At 51.1% G+C, this 12,368-nt stretch overlaps 1 protein-coding gene across 1 annotated transcript in view; it reads right to left on the reverse strand.

The window, feature by feature from the left end:
* The window catches only part of TMEFF2 (transmembrane protein with EGF like and two follistatin like domains 2), a 130,816-nt gene extending 121,587 nt beyond the window's left edge, over positions 1-9,229 (reverse strand). The window contains exons 1-3 of the mRNA XM_074593992.1: positions 8,734-9,229; positions 7,258-7,367; positions 945-1,074 (exon numbers count right to left, since the gene is read on the reverse strand). Of these exons, the coding sequence (XP_074450093.1) occupies positions 945-1,074; positions 7,258-7,367; positions 8,734-8,917 (424 nt within the window). The 5' untranslated portion in view covers positions 8,918-9,229. The remainder of the gene's footprint in view (positions 1-944; positions 1,075-7,257; positions 7,368-8,733) is intronic.
* Between the last annotated feature and the right edge of the window lie 3,139 nt (positions 9,230-12,368).

A 12,368-nucleotide genomic window follows, 5' to 3' on the forward strand; every position in this document is an offset into this window, starting at 1 on the left:
CACTGCAAAAAGTTTGTCTAATGCACTTTTTATTGAGTCCTCCATCCTCAGCCAAGAAAAAGTTCTGCTTTAAGTTTAAAGAACTCTCTCAAGAGCAAAGACTTACTCCTCCTGTTCTTTCCAAGTGAGCTTCACTGCCCACCTCTAACAGATACCGAGCACAAAAGGAAAACATCAAGAACTCCTGTACATAAGCATCTTGGTTTTCCTGACTGCCTTTGCGCATTTACCTATCTAGCTGTTTCATAAAAGCAGAGCTACAAATAACTCACGATGCTCAGAGTTAAGCAAAGATGTCTCAAATGCCAGTCAGTTTTCACATATACTTTTTAGTGAATTCTTCCAGCAAGTCCAGAAAAAAATCCCTCGTTGCACAGACTTGTTCATTAAGTGTTTTTTGGGCCAAATCTTCAGCTGGTATAAATCAGCAGCGCTCATTACAACCGGTGGTCTGTTGAATCTTACCAGCTGGGAGTCTGGCCCTACATGCATAAGGAAAAACCTAAGAAACTGGATTGCAGGCAGTAATGCTCCAGTTCCATCTCTCCAGATTATGGAGAGGTTTGCAGTAATCCAGATGCCCATTTATCAGACATCTGCTCGTTTAATCTGCTTCCAGTTACTTGTCGTAAGCGCTCAGAAGCGCATGCATCGCACAGGATGATCAGGAGCACAAGACACGTATTTAAAAAAAAAAGATATCAACTTCTGTGTCACACTCTTCAAAACAGCATCAAGGGTATACTGTATCATAGACTGTGAGCCTATACTACGTTATTTACTTAAGAGGGAAGGATGGTAGCAACTTCTCATGCCTAAAACTGCAAAGAATTGACCCATAATGAATTCAAAGGAGGGATTCAAATGGCTTTTGGCATCCACAGGTTATTTTATTCAGGGGTATGGCAAAGGTCTGCAGGCAGCCTGGAGCGTGTTACACGTACCAGTCGCACAGGATCCTTCGGACACCAGGAGTATCTCGCTCTGTTGCTTGCAGGCAGCCTGTTTCAAGTAGCATTCATTCTGGTAGGTGTCACCATTGGAGCCGCACACGGGCACGTAGTCATTGTTACACTGATGGAAAAGGACAGAGAGCAGCAGTGTTAGTCACACACGCGGGGTGGCACAAGCATCCATTTGGGTGTCATTGTCTAACCCCCCCTGCCCCCCCCCCAGTATTAAAACCCTGGGGAAACAACATAGAGGGAGACACTGCCCTTCCTTTTCACATTTACAGCTATCGGGGGGGAGGGGAGGGGCAGGGGGGGTGACTTTTAAAAAGACAAAAGGCAGAGGAGCATAAACCAGACTTGAACAGGTTAGGGAAAAGATTATCCGAATGGGCAAAGTGTCCAATAGCTGCCCCCAGAGAGGCCTCTCCCTGTGAGAATGAGGCGGGGGGACATTGCCGGGGCAGGAATACGGGCCAGGCAAACATCTCCTCGCATCTGCAGTAGCAGCTCATTTGTTTCCATTGGATGGCAACAGCCAAATTGCAACGAAGAGGCTCGCTTTTCCCCTCCTCCTGCACACACACACCTTCACTGCTTCAGAGAGCGCCGCCTGCACACGCAGGAGTGTCCGTGTGCGCATAACTCTCTATTTAAGTACTTCGCTGTAATTAGAACTGATTGGACAGAGGGAATTTATTTCTGAGAGACCTATGATCCAAATCCATCCCTCTTTCTGCAGGGACATTTCTGTTCCCGGCGAGCTGTTCCCGGGATGCTGTGTGAAGGTCCAAGCTCTCCCCGCAGCGGCGGGCGGGCAGGAGCTGCAGCACCACCGCCAGCTCAGCCAGCGCGCTGAAGAGCGCAGAAGTCACTCGCGCCACGCACCCTGCCATCACCTCAAACCCCTGCTCAGCTCCCCAGACTACCGGCTTTGTTCGCTCTGCCGCTGAAAGACGGCTTTGCCCTCTCTTGTTCATTTTAATAAAAATAATTCCATTTTATATTGAAAATTGGGCAACCTACCGGGTGCAGTTATCATAAGATAATCACACTCTGAGGCTTAGAAATACTTGGATGTACCCTGTACGCAGTAATTATATCAGGGATATGATTATCTCATGATTACTGTACTCCTGGTATGTCTCATTGTTTAATTATAACAAGTGGAATGATCACAATTATTATTTACAAATGCTCACCTCTGCTTAAATCCAAGTAAAAATTTAAAAGAAATCATACTTCCTATTTAGCTGCATTATGCCACAAAGTGTCTGAGGTGTGTTCGTCAGGCACAACGTAAAATGCAGAACTGAAATTCCAGGGATATAAACAACAAATATGCTTCAAAGTGAATGACTACAGAAGTGATTAACACAAACAATTGCATAGATTGCATTAATTGCAGGCCTCCATGCAGAGCGGCTGCCAAGAAATTATTCATAGCTGGTCAGAGTGACATTTTGATTGGGCCAAATCAAATGACATTTTCCTTATGCATTGTATTTTCTTAAATCTTTCCGAGCTGCTGCCCACCCCCAGCATTCTCTTCCCTTGAAAAGAAAACCAGCAGCCACAACAGTAGAAATCCTCTCCTTCTGCTCCTAACGAAGGGCTCCTCCATGCAAAGATTGATTAAAAAGTGTTTCTATGCTATTGTCACCATTATGTTCCAAATCTGAGCAGTGTTTCTAGCAGAAAATGCCAACTTCATCCAGAAGCTCAACAGCAATTGCTGGAGGCTGATCTGGAACACTTAACCAGGACAGTGAACACAATCATGTGAATTTTCTAAAGCATGAAGGATCAAATCGTGCTTGCTTTAGACACGCTATCTGCTTGTCACCAAGGGGACTTTTTGCCAGAGCAATCTGTGCAGAATTTGGCGCAAAGTATCTCAACGGGCTCCCTTACATGTAGAAACAATGTTGGATCCTCTTCCCTAGAAACACAGTGGCAAACTCTCTGCTGGTTTTGCCCAGAGCAAGAGGCGGTCTTTCACACAGACTCAGCTGCAGATCTGCAAGGCCAGTCTGCCCTGTGTTACCAGTGTACGGCATCAAGAAATCCTGACCCACAGAAATGAGTGACAGAGCTGCTATGAGCTAGGCGGAAACTTCTTCCAAAGCTTGGCAATTTTAAAATGCATTTGAAAGACACCAGGTCTCCAGGAAGGATTAACTCTCTTGACAGGAGTTTCCCCATCTCTCCTGTGGTTCACGCCACACTTGAGCATGGCTTCAGCCAGCGGGACGGAGTGTGCTCCATGATGAGCTCAGGTGGTACAGCCGTTTCTTTCTCAAACCGTGCTGGACCCAGATACATTTCTTCATCTCCTGCCTGTTCTTCCCACCACTGCCTTTGGACAACCAGTATTCAGACAGAAAAGGCAGGAACCTAGACGCTGCCGCTGAGCCACAGGGAACAACAGGAGTGAGAGCTTCCAGACAGATCCTGCCTTGGCTTTGAGCTGGGATGGCTCTGAAAGCCACCAGGAAACAGTAGTGGAAGTTACCCAGGAAAGAAAACAAGACGGCTGATGAGAAGGTTGTGACGTTAGTCACCAGGTTACTCGTGACCCACTAGAGCTAGGCTCTTGTACTTGACCATGCTGAATCCAACATCTGCAGCTCTTCATTGTCATAACATACTTATTGCTAATACTGGAGGATATTAGACCTTGACTGCCATAGTCTCCTCAGTCTAGTGACACATTTTTGGCACTGGTTTAGGGCTCAATAGACCCAGCCCTAGATGTGAGAATGATTCTCCCTCCCTAAAGTAAGGCCTGATCAAGCACATGGGGAAATTGACGTCAAAACTCACACTAAACCCAGCAGCATAGCACCATACTGTCGACTTCTTACGCACACAGGTTCATAAAATACAGCTGTAGAGAAGGGAAATGGACACATTCAATTCAACCAGCATCAGTCAAAGGCTGCCCTCCTCAGCACTAGCAGCCTCGAGTGCCCACCATCACAGCCACAGAGACAAACCAGCTTTGCAAGTGTCAGGGTCAGTGCCGTGCACTGAAAGCATAAGGTTTATCTTCTAAATAAAATTATAACCTGTGTAACTCCTCATCCTGCTAACACTGTTAAAAGTTTGACCTCCTCCTACTCTCATGGATTAACTGTTCCCAAAACGCCACCTACATCTTGAACCAAGTAGCACGAAAATATATTCAGGAAATATAATATAAAGCTGCAAGTTGGCCAGGTGATGTTCCAGCTCCACAAACACTGAAGCTTGTGAGGGATTCAACACACATGAAAACGGGGCTCTTTCCTCACATAAAAAACAATGAGTGGCCACAGTCTTGGTGACTAAAGAGAAAAGATATGCCACATTGATGGAAATACTCTGTTGTATTTTTGGATATACTTCATGACTTCTAAGAGGGAAGAAAACCTGGGCTGCCAGACCTACGGCTCTGGGCAGACTCAGGTACAGACCCTGACAAGATGTGTCTCCAACTACACACCTCCTGGCACAGCTCTGCACCTTCTGGTGGACCCACTGAGCTTGTTTTGGGAGGGAAAGGGTGGTGGTTTACCCCACGCTCAGCCCCACTGCTGGAGCCAGCGCTGGCCCAGTGCCTTCCCTCCCTTCTGACACCAAGGTCTGGGCTTGCACTGAGCAGGGGACAGGTCTGCGTTTACTGATTAGAGTGGGACATGGTGTTTTCCAATGCAATACATGTCTCATCTTGAGGAGTCAGTGAACGGGCTACCATTTTGCAGTAGAGTACGACAAGACAGCCAACCAATATGAATCCCTTTCTTAGTACATGCCTGCCTGCTCTCCAGGGATGGAAGCTTAACTCAGGTGTTACAGAGCAGTCTGATCATATTCACCCTTTCAAATAACAATAAATTAATTTTAACTCCACTTAGACAAACCTGATGCACCTGTGATTCTGGTTTGAAAAAACCCAAACCCAAATTGCAGCAGCCCTGCTCCCCACTTCTGCCACCCCCAGCCCTGGACTTTTCAACAGTATGGAAGCAAAATTAGCTTTCCGTCCTTGTCTATTCTCTCAAGCTGCAGTTAAAGCCCCTGGCAAATTCTGAAGAAAACATAAAAAGTAATTATAGTGATGAGGAGTCTGCTATTGATTTGTTCACTATCACCCCTGAGAGCTGTCACTGAAACGGGGGACCTGAATTCTGATGGAGGACCCCCTTACTCATGACATAAATTACCTGGCTGGCTCTGCCTCACTCGGCCAGTCTCAGACACCACACTAGAAATTAATTTTCTACTCTGGTGGCATATCTTTTTGGCTTGTCACACTGTCCACTGATGTTACAAGAGAAGCAAACATCCCCCCAGCTCTGCCTGTATCAAAGCAGACGCATTTGACTACAGAAGCCCCCGGCACTGCACCACCCTTCGCAGCGCCAGCACAGGATCAGCCACAGGTAATTTGCCCTCCAAGGTCACAGTCAGCCCTGCGGCTCCACGGAGGGCTCAAATCAAGACAAAGAGCTCCGAATGTTTACGGGGCCTGATCCAAAGGCCACTGAAACCAAAGATTACTGCTGGTTTCAATTCATTTACCAGCGATCAGGTCCACAACTGTCCAACTCATTCTTTGGATCTCACTTACATACTCATACACCAGTTATCTGATTTCCTTAAATCTGTTTCAGCTGCCCCCTTGAGAAGTGCTCAACTCAGCATATAGATAGCTTTCACCTCTCAAAGAAGAGACAATGCAGCCCAAAGAGGTTTACTTAGCTTCATTTACCCTGAATCATCAGGGACTGGCATCCTGTCTTGGGAAAACCAGGCTCCCAACACCTTCTTCCCTGCTGATAGCAGCATCTGAGGTTGCTCCTTCTAGGCTACGAGTCCACTGCTTTATGCCACATGGCAACACCAAACTGGGACCAAAAACAAGACCCAAGCGCTCTCTGTGGCCGCTCTGAGTTCCTAATGCTCATGGCACAACATCTGTCCTAGCTTGCCACCAATAGGACACGTTACAGTCATTTCACTACATTACAGATTTTTCTTAGAAAGAGAAAACAGACCAACCCTTAAATCACTGCACATGCTGAGCCAAGGCAAATGCTCAAAACAGCATTCTTACATTGAATTTTTGATTGCATGCAAACTAGAAATGGAATAAAAAACCCCCACGGTCAGTATGAATTCTCTCCCAACATGGGAAACACAAGCACTTCAGCAAACAACTGTCTTGTTCTTATTACAGAAAATTCCTTCTTTGTTTTAAATGAAGGAATTTATCACTTGGGTTTTTTCTCTGAAGACACAGTTGGCTCTAGAAATATAAACGATACTTGTCATGCTTCAAAGCGAATAGTCTATCAAAGCTCAATAATAAATTAATCATTACAGATGTGCATGATCTTGAACTGTGCACTATTTGGCCTGCTCTACTGTAAACACTCAAATCAATAATAAATTAATCATTACAGATGTGCACAATCTTGAACTGTGCACTATTTGGCCTGCTCTACTATAAACACTCAAATCAGTGTTACAAGTTCCACAACTTCACAGATCCACATTAAAAAGCCAGAAACCACAGGGGCATAAACGTATACACGACACGTGCTGGTACATGCTTAAAACTCCTTTAATTTGTTCAGTTTTTATTCAGGTCATTATGTAAAGCACAGCTGTTTTGCGAGTTGGCTAAAACATATTAAATGGAATCCTTCATAATGAAATCGTCTGACTTTGAGAATGCCTGAGGTTTAGATGTAGCTGCAAGAGGGAGAGAGAAGAAATAGATGGAAAAAAACCTAGTACTCAGTAATAGCCCCCCTAAAAACTATATAAAACCTAAAGGAAGTTCATGATTTTGGAACAGAGGGATTGCTCTTTAATCTGATCAGCTGGGCAGATAAACAGGCAGAAGCATTGTCACTATGCAGCCCTTCCTGAAAATATCGCATAAGCACATTACAGATCCATTTCTTTAACTAGATCAGAACTCCGAATACAATAAGCCACGATCTGTATCAGAAATGAATTTAGAAAGGACTCTAAATCCTTGTTAAAAGGGCAGAGACACAAAATCAGAAATGCACAACCTGAAACTGCAGACCCGAAGGGACATTTAAAGCCACAGCATCTGCATTTTCCCAGAGAAACTTATGTCTTCTTGACACCAGTTGGTTCTCCTGCCGGCTTTTATACAGCCTACCGGGTTTTCCCTCTAACTTCTCTGCATGTAGAGAAATAAATTGCCAAGTGATAGGTTATAAAGAGAGATCCTTGATTTGTATTCTCATTAGTGAATTAGAGAACAAAGTATCAATCGTCTTACCTTGAACTGACAGACACAAGTCACACTGTCTCCAATCCTTAAACATTCCCCATCAAATTTACAGGTATTGGTGTCGCAGAGAAAGAGATCATTTTCTCTGTCATCGTAACCTCAAATGTAAAGAGGAGAAAAAAAAATAAAAAATGTCAGCTTTGGTCTAGCAAGCGGAACAATACAGGATGATTGCATTTTAATGCACACAGCACAATAACCTTGTTGATGAAATGATACAGTCCAGATTTCTTTTGTCCTTCCCTGTCCTCAGTTTTCCACTTTTTCTCTTGTTTCTCCCTCAGTCTTTCTATTAATCCTTATTCCCCACAGCCTCACACACTTTTTTTCTATTTCACAGACTCTGTTTCCTCAAAAGTCACCCAGTAATTATGCTATTTCATGGCTCTGGATTGGAAATATCATCAACTTATCCCCATCCGATTGCAAATGTGTTGGACAAAAGTCCAAATTGGAATTTCTCCAGCCCATGATGCAACAAAGCCCCCAATAATAAAGACAAACAGGCTATGTGTTTTCCGTGATGGTCTGTCTGATCCCAATGAAGATTGATTGCCTCTAAGTTAACAGGAGAAGTGCCAGGTTCCCCACAAGCCGCTGAGTGAACCTAGCTCTTTGCCTTCATTTTCTCCAGGAACCAACAGATCTGACTGAAGATTCAGTTCACGAATACAAGCATGAATTTCAGATTTCGCTAGCTGACTTCCCACTCCAACAGCGTGCAGCAAGGTATTAAACAAAACAGCTATATCAGACTCCAAACCCATTAAGATCCAAATCCATCAATTTGTTTGAAGAAAAATACTAGCACTCTTAACCATATCACTACATGCTTAAAATTAAGATCTTACAGTGGAAATTCACCCCAATCTAACATATTATGTGCGATGCACACATTACCCCAAATAACACTCCTTCCCTTAGAAGGCTATTACAGTCTAATTTCAGAATTAGTTTACGTATCGGAGAAGGGCCGACTGCTAACCTACATAAAAAACTCATTATTAAAGGTCAGCCCGACTTTAAGGAACAGGCACCCGGTCCCCGGTGTCCGTACCCCGATTTGCTCTCGATCGGGAACAGCCGCCCGCAGGATGCGCACACACGGCCCGGCTCCCTTCTCCCGCAGACACACGCCGAGCTGCCCCGTTGAAGTGCGGGAGTTGCGCTCTGGCGGTGCCGGGCAGCCCTGCTATGGGGAGCCGCCCGCGGCCGCGGCGCTGCGCCCCGGCGGAGGGGGCGCGGCTGCCGCGCCCGGCCCCGCGGAGCTGAGGGCAACGGGGTGCCCGGGGGCTGCGGCCGCGCCGGGAACGGCGGCGAGCCCCAACGCCTGGACTTTTTGCCTTCTCTATTCCCGTGTTTCTACCGGGACGCGGAGTCGCCCTCTGAAGTTGCCTTCCCCGAGCTCAGCCGCGCAACTTTGAGCGCCCGGCTCGGCCGGGCGCGGGGTGCCCCGGTGCTTACCGGAGCAGTTCCAGCCGGTGGGCGTCTGGCAGTCGCTTAAGGAGGTAGGGAAGGCCGCCAGCTTGTCGGGGCGGGCGAGGACGAGCAGCACGGCGGGCAGCAGCAGCCAGCAGCAGCAGTCGCAGAGCGTCCAGCCGCCGCCGCCACCGCACTGCCGGGGCGGGGAGGGTTCCCAGGGCACCATGACTTCCTAACTCAACTCTCCGGCGGCGGCGGCGGCGTAGCCCCCGGGCGGCAAGGACGGGCGGCGGGGCCGCTGGGCATCCCGGGGCCCCGGCCGGCGGCGGCAGCGGATCAGCGAGCGGCGGCCGAGTGCGGGTGCGACGCTGGGGCGAGCGGCGGAGCCCGGCGGGGCGGCGCGGGGGTGCGGGCGGCGGCGGGGCGGGGAGCGGCTGCCATAGGGGCCGGGCGGCGGTGAGCGGGGGGAGGGCGCGGAGGGGCCGCCGCCGCGCAGCCGCCGCCGCCGCCTGCCCCGCTCTGCCGCCCGCATCCCTCTGCGCGGGGGAAGCAGCAGGTCCCGGCCCGCCGCGTCACGTGCCGCCGCGCCGCCGCCCCCATTGGCCGAGCGGGATGCGGGGCCCGGCGGGCGGGGCCGGCGGGGCTGCTGCGCCCCGCGGCAGCGCCCGGGGCCGGGCCGGGCCGCGCCGCCGCCGGGCGGGGTGGGAGAGGGGCGCCGCGCCCGCGCTCGGCACCCCCGCGCCCCGGGACGACCCCCGCGCTGCGCCGCTGGCTGCAGGGATGCGGGCAACCCCGACGGGGCGGGGGCCGGGCAGCGCCGCGCCGCACCGTGCGCACCCATACGTGTGCGCGTCCATACATGTGCGTGCCCATACATCCCATACATGTGCGCGTCCACACATGTGCGTGCCCACACATGTGCGTGCCCATACATCCCATACTTGTGCGCGTCCACACATGTGCGCGCCCATCCATCCCATATATGTGTGCATCCATGCATGTACGTGCCCATACATCCCATACATGTGCGAGCCTGTACGTCCCATACATGTGCGCTCCATACATGTGGGCGCATCGCCCGCTGGCCGGCGCAGAGCCGCAGGTGGCAGGCTCACCTGGGTGCGCCGGCATTGTCATACGTGACCCCCCTCCCAACGCACGCACGCCCGGGAGCTGCTGAAGTTGCCCGGCCGCCGCGCACCCCGGGTGCCTGTACTTAATCACGCACGGATGCGACGTTAGGAAAATAAAAGACGGTCGCGGATGCGGGGCCTGGGGCGGGCACGCGGCCGCCGAGGTGGCGAGGGGAAGAAAGGAGCACAGCGGGGAAAGCGGGGAGAAGAGGGAGAGGGAGATCCCGCCCGGCCTCGGCAGGCAGCGGCCAAGGGCTTGTCGGGCTGCAGCACCATCCCCGCGACGGAGCCGGAGGAAAAATGCACCATCACGGCGGCAGGGAGGGCTGCTCTGCCCCGCAACGCCTAACGCACGCCCGGATACCGCGGAGCGAGGAAGCCCCGCCGCAGCTTCCCTCCACCTCCAGCCGCCGCTTTGCCACGGGGCTGCGGGCGCCGCCTCTCCCCGCTGCGCCCTTCGCCGCGGGTCCTCCTCCCCTCCTCCTCCTCCTCATCTCCGGGGCTTTAGTTTTGGGAGGTAGCGGCCAGGGCGGGCGGTGAGGACTCCACCACCCTCCCGGGGCGGCGGGAGCACAGCAGCAGGGTCCCCCCCGTCCCCGGTCGGTGCTTTGCGGCCAATGCTCGGAGCCGCTCGCCCCGCTCCCTGCCCCAGCCCCGCCGCGGGGCTGCGGTCGGCTCAGCTTCGCCCCCTGCTCCGCGCATCTCCGGGGCCGCGGCCACTCGCCGCCGGCGCCCGGGGCGCAGCGAAGCCCACAGACACCTGCCAGGTAAACGGGACCCCTTCGCCCCCCGCCCGGCATTTAACGTGCGGCGGGATGGGGCGGCCGGTGCGGCAAGGACGCGTTAGACCGGAAAATAAATTAAAAAAAAAATATCGGATCAATTCGTCCAGATGGCATCAGGGAAGCGCTTTCTAGGCACGGGCGTTCAGTTCCCGCGGACGCGGGCAGCGCTAGCGATCGGGCCGCTGCCCGGGGAGGCGAGAGCCGCCCGCCGAGCAGCCGGGTCTGTCCCGTCCCGCGGGGCAGGACGGCGGGGCTCGGGGCTCAGCAGGCAGTCCCCCCCGGCTCCTCCTCTTCCTTTGCCCCCCCATCCCCTTCTCCCTGCGGGGCGCAGCTCGGGAGCCCCGAGGGCTCCGGCGCCGCCGCGGGGCAGCAGCGGCCCCCGGACGGGCAGGGGCGAGCTCCGAGGGCGGTGGCTGCGGGCGGGAACAAGCACGGTTTGCCCGCGGGCCCGGAGACCCCCGCATCTGTGTCAGGAGGCTCTGCTGGAAGTCTGCTTTTCCCAAAAGGATGATCTCCTTTTCGACCCCTAAGTTAAAGATTTAGGACTTGCTGTTTAAAAATACTGCCTGGTGGATTTGATGCAACCAAGCTTTTGAGGCGTCTCTACAAATCCATACAACAGTACTACTGCTTAGTATGCCTTCATATGGGGGGCCCGGGTACACGGGAGACAAGGAATATTTTATGCTCATTCCTATCTAATAAGACAAGTTTTCTTCTACCTTCTTTCTGTCCCATACATCTACATCTGCTCCCCGCTCTGCCCACCTGCCGCTATTTGTATTGACCTCATCTACCTACCTGCAGTCCAAAAGCCTTTGCTACAATTAAAAGAGTATCAATTTGCACATTCCAATATGTGCTAAGGCTCTGAAGAGGATCCACACAAATCCTTGTGCCTACTGTTTCCTATTGACTAATCAAGCCGTTGACTAAGCAGCACCTCACAGAAAGGAAATAGTAATTTTTACTGCCTGCTAGTGGTTGCAATGAACCTTATCCTTCATCTTCTGTGGGCTTTCAAAGCATCTGCCAGCTGAGCACCTGGTGCCAGATCGATTTTTTTCTTTCCCTTTAGCTCTTTATTTCACCTTTTTGTGCCACTCCATTATTCCATTTACTGTCATATTCTTTCTGCTTCCCCTTTCCCCTCTCACCTCTTTCTTTGTTTTTAACTTGTTTCTTCTTTCACATATTCATTATTTGTTGCTTGCTGAAACTCAGCTCTCTTCTTGGCTGATCACTGAGGTGCTTAAAAGTAAAAAATGTCCTGGCTGGCCAGGTATCAGTCACACAGACTCACCAAGGGAATGTCCCGCTCTCTCTTCCTTTCTTCTTGCTCTCCCCTTTATTTCTTCTTCCTGCTTCCCTGCTTGCTCTATGTGGTCTCACTGCTCTATTTTCTCCTGGTTGCAGTTACTGTGGCCCACAGTTTCTGTTCTCGTTCTCTTTTTTCTTCTTTTCCTCCATTCTCCTCCCTTCTTCCACCCCAAACTCCTTTCATTTCCACATAGCTACAGATCATAAAGGCACCACTGCCCTCCTTATTTAGAGACCAGTTTACCCAGACCATACAGAGAATGAAATTGTTAGGCCAGTCTTTCCCAGTCTCGCAGCCAGGCCCTCTCTGATCCATCTCTTCTGTCACTATAACTCACGCCCAAGATGATATCGCAAGCGTATCCAGCATTCACTGAGTATCATTAAATACAGCAGCAGAAGCCTGGCTATGGCCCGTGTTCTCCCCAGAGTGCCGTAT

Source organism: Larus michahellis, chromosome 7, assembly GCF_964199755.1.
Source record: "Larus michahellis chromosome 7, bLarMic1.1, whole genome shotgun sequence".
NCBI lineage: Eukaryota > Metazoa > Chordata > Aves > Charadriiformes > Laridae > Larus > Larus michahellis.